Consider the following 8,720-nt stretch of genomic DNA (forward strand, 5'->3'; position numbering starts at 1 on the left):
TTGAGTCTTAGTCTTGGAAGGGGGTTTGCCCTGAGGAGACCCGATCACTTGCCTTGATGTCTCCTGGGTGAGCAACTTGCTTGTTCTTTTAGAAGTCAGTCAGACTGCCGTTATTGTTTATTATTTTTCCTGTGGATTTTTCTTTCAAGAAGTATGTTCTGTTCTTCTAGCCACTCCAGGCTTTGTTTGTGCATTTAATCCATTTATATCCAGCGTAATTATCAATAAGTATGAATTAATTGTTCTCATTTTTCTCTGTGTGTGTGTGTGTTTGTGGTGCTGCTGGATTTTTTGTTCCACATAAGTTTCTATGCTGAGTTTGTTGTTTGTAGATTTTCTTTTCATTTTCATTTCTGCTATATTAATGTTTACTAAATCTTCCTGACTTTCCTTTTTAAAAAATTTTGATATACAGGTGTATTGCTTTTCTTTGAGGCTACCATGTAATTTCATGATTTTTTTCCTCTTTAAAATAGTCTGTTTTACTTGACTTCCTTGCCATTTGGAGGTTCTGTATCTACATTATTCCCTCTTTTTGCTTTGTAGTTTACTTCATCATACACTGATATCTCTGATTCCCTATTTTCAGTCTTGGAGGTTTGTTTTGGAGTCCTGGTGTGGTGCCACAGGATAATGCACTGTACTCCCAAGTCCATTTGAACTGCAAGGTCACTCCTTGGAAACCTTATACAGAGTCATTGTGAGTCAGAACCGACTTGACAGCAGTTAACAGCAACAACAGGTTTGGTTTAACTTTAAATGCTTCTAGAGCTCTGGTAGCGTAGTGATTACAAATTGGGCTGCTAACCTCAAGGTCAGCAGTTTAAAACTACCAGCTGTTCCATGGGAGGAAAATGAGACTTTCTGCTCCTGTAAAGATTTACAGCCTCGGAAACCCTGTAAAGGGTCCCTGTGAGTCGGAACCAACTCCACAGCACATACCCATCATCACCACCATAACCAGATTAAGTTCTGGGTGTTGTTGTCATGTATGGTAATCATAGGTTAATTTTTGCTGTTGTTGGTGTTCAGTCCAATGAACACACTTTAACATTTTTTGCAAAGTTGGTCTGGTCATTACAAATTCTTTTCATTTCTGTTTATCAACAAATGGCCTAATTTCGCTGTCGTATTTGCTGGGTGTATGATTCTTGGTTGGCAATCTTTTTCTTTCAGAGTTTTGTATATGCCATTCTCTTGTCTTCTTGCCTGTTTGATTTCTGCTGAGAAATCTGAGCTTATTATTATCATTTTTTAAAACGTTTTATTGCGAATTGAGGGAAGCTTTACAGAGCAGATCATTGATTTTGCGTTGAATAAATCATATACTTTGCTCTATTACATGTTTGCAGTCCCTTCCATGTACCAACAGTTAACAGCATTTACCTCTATTCACTTAACTATTACATTCCTCCTGCTACCTTCAACTTTCTTTTGCTAACTGCCCTCTTGTTGTATATTGTCTGCCATGCCACCCATGTTAACATGTGTCTACCTTCTAGCCCATTAGTACTTTTCCTTCCTCTTCACTCCCCCTTTCCCTCATAGCCATCATAGATTTTTTTTTTTTTTTTTGCTTGTTTGAACAAGTATATAATTTGCAGTTTCAAAGTAACAATGACACACACCCTTCCCATCTCTCATCCCAAACCCTTTGCTGGGATCAAATCTGTATCTTGAGGTGTGAAGTTTTGAATATGCTTCCATAATTCTTCTTTATCTTGCATATCAGGCCTTCTCCCAGGTCATAGTTCACCCAGAGCCATAGCTTACCTAGGGCCGTAGTTCACCCAGGGCAGACATAGCTCACCTAACCAGTCTAGTTGTGAGAATTTTTGTTTCCTTTATGTTGAAGTGTAATTTATATTGAAGGTGTAGTCATTGAACTTCATGAGTAAAGTGCTTCAAGTTCTCTTTGCTTTCAATAAGCAAAGTTGTACCATCTGCATATCACAAGTTGTTCATAAGTTTTCCTCCAATCTTGATGCCATGTTCTTCTTTATATAATCCAGTTTCTTGGATTATTCATTCAGCATACAGATAAATAAGCATGGTACAAGGATACAACCTTGACACACACCTTTCCTGTTTCAACAACTGCTTCTCGGACTATGTCAGATTCTACAAGCGCATAATTAAGTGTTCTGAAATTCCCATTCTTTGAAATGTCATTTCTAATTTTTTATGACCTACATAGTCAAATGCTGTTGGAAATTCAATAAAAGACACAGGCAAACATCTTTCTGGGATTCTCTGATCTCAGCCAAGATCTGTCTTTTATCAATAATGTTATCCCTCATTCCACATCCTCTTCTGAATCCAGCTGAAATTTCTAGTGGTTCCATGTTGACATACTACTGCAACAATTTTTGCATTGTCTTCAACATAATTTTATTGAATGTGGTATTAATGATATTGTTTAATAATTCTGCATTCCATTGGATCACTTTTCATTGAAATGGACACGTGTATGGATCTCTTCCAGCTGATTGCCAGGTAGTGATCTTTCAAATTTCCAGCAGTGCATCCAGTAGGAATTTCTGTCAATTCCTGGAGCCTTGCTTCTCACTAGTGCCTTTAGTACAGATTAGGTTTCTTCCTTCAGTACTTCCAAAGGAATGATCCTTGATGTGGAGATTCTTTCCCTCTCAATTGGTATTTTGAGCTACTACATCTGTAAGTATAGGTTAAGTTAATCAAATTGTAGTAATTTACACTCCTTTCCTTTATAAAAAAAATTGCTTTTTAAATCTTCTTCTAGTCGAGTTGTGGTCATCAAGCCATCAAGGCTAGGTCAAATGGGAACTATCTACAAGTTTGGGCATTCTTGTGCATCTCCCCTCATTTCATAGCAGCTGGATGCTTCACTCTCAGCTCTAGCCTTCCATGGTTATGTTCTTGTGCATGGGCCCAGGAGTCTCCAGGTCTCACCATACTTTGGACCAACCAGCCTGTCTTCCTCTCTCTCTCATCTCCAGGTCGACAGGAGTTTATGGAACGTGGTCGAACTCGGCCCATGTCTTCATTGCTGCCTTTCCTCCACCCACCAGTAGACTAATGTGGTCACCAGCAAGCTTACATGCCTTTGAGTTTCAGTCTTGGAGGGGGTTTTATGCTGAAGGGACTTGATTGCTTGCCTTGATGGCTCCCCAGTGAACAAACAACTTGCTTGTTCTTGTAGTAGCCAATCAGACTACCATTTTTGTTTTTTATTTTCCTGCTAATCTTTCTTTCAAGAAGTGTCCTCTGTCCCTCTAGCTGCTCCAGGCTGGTCTGCTTACAAAGCTCTTTAGCTTTGTTGCCTAGAGGCACCCCATTCTGCCAGCAAGCCTCCTGCCTGAAGTTGCTTAGCACTCTCACTCTGTACTTGGGTTGGTGAGGATAGCCAAGTGTCCACAGGCACCCTGCTATAATTGAGAGGCTCTATGGGCCAGGAGGAGTCCTGGTGTGGCGCTGTGGGTTAATGTGTCAGACTGCAAAGCCATTTGAACTGCAAGGTTGGTGGTTCAAGCTCACAAATTGCTTCTTGGAAACCCTATACAGGGTTGCTATGGGTCGGAACTTGATGGAACTTGATGTTCCATCAAGTCTCAACTTGATGGAACTTTACTTTATGGGCCAGGAATTTTACCACAATATTTCATGCAGGTCTAGGTACACTAATTCTCTCAATAACTTCCTTCCTCTTTTTATAAGAACCAGGAATTTCACCACACCATTTCATTTCAAGCAGATGAGACTTTCTGCTGCCATTTTTCTGTCACTGCTTCTCACTATCTGATGCCATCTCCAGTGTTAAAATTCTATCTCCTGGATCTAGAAGGTTCTCAGTGCAGGGACCACTAAACCCAATGGATGAGCTTCACTCCTGTCTCAGTCATCCCACAGATTCCCCCATTTCCAACTCTGGGATGACTGATTTTAATCCTCGGAGAATGGCAAAATTGACCAATCCCCTTGTTAGAATCCAATATGTCTTATTTTCATGGTCCCAACTACACAAGGGTGCCATGCACCCTATTTGCATTATTAGCAAGCTGTCCAATTCCCTTGGTGAGCCACAAGCATCTTATGTGCACAGTCCCAACCTCTGGTAGCATAGTGGTTACAAATTAGGCTGCTAGCAGTTCGAAACTACCAGCTGTTCCTCAGGAGAAAGATGAGGTTCTCTGTTCACATAAAGATTTACAGACTCGGAAACCCTGTACAGGGTCCCTATGAATAGGAACCAACTCCACGGCACACCACCACCACCACCACCACCAACCAATCATTTCTGGTGAGAGTGCTGACATGGCACTGTAGGATAAATACTAGGCAGCTAATCACAAGGTTGACAGTTCAAGACCACCAACTGCTCCTTGGAAACCCTATACAGGGCCAGTATGACTCAACAGCACCTAACAACAACCATATATTATCTAGGAAGGCCATTTAGAAGCCATCCATCACACCACAAGTTACCTCCTGAAATGGTGCAGTACCTACTCTAAAATCTCAATGTTTCTTTGCTATCACAGTATTTGGGTAAAGTTGGAGTGTTTTTAGTTTCTCAGTAGTTTTGTTGTTGGTTTATGCTTTCTTTTGGCCCAGTCTAACAAATCACGAGAGAAATGATGCTAAGGCTACTGTGGATTACTATCCCTACTGTTGTTGCTGTTAGGTACTGTCAAGTCCATTTTTAACTCCTAGTCATCCCATGTGACAGAGTAGAATTGCTTTATTATTATTATTTTTTTTTTGTTACTGTAGAAGATCACCAGGTCACCTGCAGAATCACTGCATAGGTTTGAACTACCTTTTGCTAGCTCTGAGTAGTTAATAATTGTGCCACAGCTTTCCTTATATTTAAAACATTACCTAATTAAATACAGAAACAAATAAAAAAGTTCTGAGACTCCCTTAGTTGCCAGTGTGTGAAGTTTCATCAACTCTCTATGGTGTATCAGTGCCACCTCCATTCAAGACAATGGTTTCAAGGGAAATGTGTACATCTGTGAACAGAGATGAAAGAGTAGAGGACTTTCTTGTTTCTAAGTCCCAGAAGTGGCAGGGTTTATGAGGTGGCAGAGACCCCAGGGAGCTAATAAATTCATAGATTTATTAAGTTGAAAATAGATCTTCTTCTAATACTGGCAAAGGCAAGCCTAGATTAGCTCAGGCTGGCAGTGATGTAAAACGGAAATTTCAAACACACTGTTACTCGTTAGAATATAAGAAGTGGTTTTATTGCTATGAATAATACAAGGCAACAAAACTTGGAAAAGTCCCAAGATTAAAAATCTGGAGGCCTGGACCCTTCTTTGCCCTCTTTATTATTCCGTCCTTCAAAACAGACATCCAAAGTAAAAAAAAATGATCTTTCTTTGTCCCAGCTATGGTCGGGTATCCTAGGTACGCTAATTCTCCCAATAACTTCCTTCCTCTTTTTATAAGAACCAGGGGAATAAAAAAAAGAAAAGAAAAGGCAGAAGAGACCATAAAAGCAAGCAAGAGAAAAGTGATAGGAAATTTAAACAATCTTATCTAAGTGCACAGGTACCAACTGATAGGGGGGGTCTGTCTTCTGAGGGGGATCGCAGGCAACAATGAAGAACTTGTAAAGGTTAGCATCTTTGTAGCGGCAGGCAGGATATCTTCCTGTTGTGAGGATGCACTGAGTCACATTAACAGGCTTTGGGCTCTGGTGACAGTTGTTCCTGCCATTCTTGCAGATGATGTTGGGCAAGACACAGGCAGCAGCCACATTCTTGAAGGAGTCATGCAGAAAGGTGTTTTCAGGCTTACAGTGCCGAGTGTAATTGTTAACGCCACTCATTGCCTTATTGCACTGGAGGAGACTTGGCTGTATATGCTGGATTTCAAACCAATGAGCCTTCGTCAAATTCCTAGGCAAAGCCCAAAGTGGATGCACTGGGCCCCATAGTCCCAGCAGCAGTAGGAGGAGAGGAGAGCATCCCAGAAGATCTAGTATCATCTTTTCTATGCAGAAACAGGGGAAATAATATTAATAGTACAAGTAATAAGATCAAAATTATTAATTGTAAACATATAGATTTTATTGTATATTTTTAATTTTCATAACCTAAAAAAAAAAAAAATCTTCTTTCTCATTTCAGTCTCTTCTCTCTTTTATTCACTTATTCAGTGGTCCATAAACTAAAATCTTCCCTTTTCACCTCCTGAGGTGTTCACATTCAAGCTACTCGACCGTGACCTCCCACCCTTACTGCCTTCTGTCCGCAGCCCAGAGACCTCTCTTACCAGATGCCCGTGTTAGGTACCTGCTGAGAATTGAGGCAGATGTTAGTCCCAGGCTCCTAAACGTTCTCGGCTTTTCTTCTGGGACCTGTCAGAACTGACCATGAGGGGCACAGGAAGAAGTGTTCTGAGCCTTAAGAAAGAAACTCAGGGCTTAACATAAGAAGAACATAAGAGGAACTTCTTATGCAGAGAATGGACAAGAGTTTTCGACTTTCAAAACTTCTTTCTTAAGTGGTATCAATATTAGTATACACCAGAAGACTAAGTACATGTAAAGAAGTCATGTGACCCGGAACTTACAATTTTGAGGAACTGATGACTTCCTGATATTGCCTAAGTACCTCCTTTGTAATGTAAGATTTCAGTTCTTTTTTTAAGAGCCACACTTATAGTTCCCTAAGAGAAACTATAGCATATGCATCTTATATAATAGCTGCTACAGAGTCCTGGTGTGGTGCTGTGGGTAAATGCACCAGACCACAAAGCCATTTGAACTGCAAGGTCGGTGGTTCAAGCTCACCAGCTGCTCCTTGGAAACCCTATGCAAGGTCACTATGGGTTGGTATCAACTCTACGGCACTTAACAACAAAACAACAACCAGCTTGGTAATGTGAGCACAACAATAGACTTGAATGAGTTATTTTATGTTTACTGGGCAGGCACCACCTTACTCAGGAGCTCAAGATATAATAAAAGAGATAAGTAAATAGATAATCACAATATATATTAGTAAATATAGATAGAGCAGACAGTTGTGAAATAGGAAATCAAAGGTGAGGAAATAGTGGAGAGAAAGAATTGTTGGAGGACACATCACTGAGTTCTGAGGAATTGTTAGAAGCTAGCTAGGTGAAGCGGGTGGTAAGCACATTTCAAAAAGAAGGGACTGTTTATGAAAAGACCAAGAAACATGAAGGAGAAAGACGAATTTAGGTATAGGACTTTTGAATTTGTTCCTAAGTTTCCATTAATGCTGTTAATCCTTATATTTAGAACCTTAATGTTTCATGAGGGCTCACATAAAAGCCTCCTATGTGGAGTCCCTGAATCTAGCTTTTTTACTTCTAATCCATTTTGCATATTACTTCAAGGTTAGTCTTCCTTGAAGGAGCTCTGGTAGCATAGTGGTTACAAGTTGGGCTGCTAACCTCAGGGTCAGCAGTTTGAAACTACCTGCTGTTCCATGGGAGAAAGATGAGGCTTTCTCTCCCCATAAAGATTTATAGCCTTGTGAAACAGAAGTGTCTGGGGTCACCAGAAGTTAAAAGAGACAAAAAAAAAAAAAGAATCTTCTGATACAACCTCCAAAGAAAGCATTTTCCTGTAGATACCTGGATTTCAGGTATCTAGCCTCCAGAACTGGACTCCTGGTATGGTGCTGTAGGATCAGTGCTGGACTTCCAAACACAAGGTTGACAGTTCAAACTCACCAGATGGAAATCCTATACAGGGTCACTATGATTTGGAACTGACTTGATGGCACCACACAACAACAACAGCCTCCAGAACTATTAGAGAATAAATCTCTGTTGTTTTTCAACCACCCAGTTTGTGATATTTTGCTATGGCAACAAGAAGAAACTAATACATGCACTCAACAAACAGAATTCTTGCAAATTCTACCAGAGCTTTTTCTTCTCCCAGTTACTTCCTCTTTCTCTAACAAAATGAACAATTCTAAGCCCCATTCTTGAGAAGTGCTTCATTTTAAAGTACTCCCAACCTATATTGTTTCTCTCCCAAGTGAAAATGGGTATTGTCACATGGGAGGAAGACAGATACCATGTGATGATGGAGGTAGATGTGTCTAGAAGCAGCAAAAGCACACCAAGGATTGCCAACAGCCACCAGAAACTGGGAGAAAAATGTGGAATGATCCTTTTGAAGACCCCAAAAAGGAATTGATAACACTGAGACCCAGATTTGGACTTTTAGCCTCCAGACTGTAAGGAAATAAATTTCTGTTCTTAAAAGTAAAAAAAAAAAAAAAGTTATTATCAGATGAATTCATTTGTGCTACTTCTACTTAATCCCACACATAGAGCCCCCTGCCCCCTCACCCCCGCACACACACAGAAGAAATATAATGTCACAAACCATCAAATGCTCTTGCCCCCTTGGAGACATTTTAATGAAACAATTCAGTAGCGAGCTCTGCCTGTGTACAGTTGATACAGGAAGAGCTCTCTTTGATTCTGGGACTTTATAGCCTCCTCAGAAATATCAGCCTACTGCTTTTCATATTAGAAATCCCTACCTTCCAAAGCGGGAGAAAGATGAGGCGTTCTGCTCCCGTAAAGATTTACAGCCTCGGAAACCCTGTGCAGGGTCGCTATGAGTCGGAACCGACTCCACGGCACTCAACAACAACAACAACAACAACAAAGTAGCAGATGCAATATATGCAAATATATAATTTCAAAATAAAAGTTATAGGAGATATCAAATTATAATA

The 8,720-nt window shown here is 40.3% G+C and overlaps 1 protein-coding gene across 1 annotated transcript; it reads right to left on the bottom strand.

Annotated features, from left to right (window-relative positions):
* Positions 1-5,512: 5,512 nt before the first annotated feature.
* On the bottom strand, positions 5,513-5,977 carry RNASE6 (ribonuclease, RNase A family, k6). The gene has a single exon (XM_006835485.1). It carries the CDS (start codon positions 5,975-5,977, stop codon positions 5,513-5,515), a length of 465 nt encoding a protein of 154 aa, XP_006835548.1.
* Between the last annotated feature and the right edge of the window lie 2,743 nt (positions 5,978-8,720).

This window comes from Chrysochloris asiatica, unplaced genomic scaffold (genome assembly GCF_000296735.1).
Source record: "Chrysochloris asiatica unplaced genomic scaffold, ChrAsi1.0 scaffold00017, whole genome shotgun sequence".
NCBI lineage: Eukaryota > Metazoa > Chordata > Mammalia > Afrosoricida > Chrysochloridae > Chrysochloris > Chrysochloris asiatica.

Coding starts and splice junctions, on each gene's coding strand:
- RNASE6 (XM_006835485.1), bottom strand. CDS start 5,977: ATGATACTAGATCTTCTGGGATGCTCTCCTCTCCTCCTACTGCTGCTG.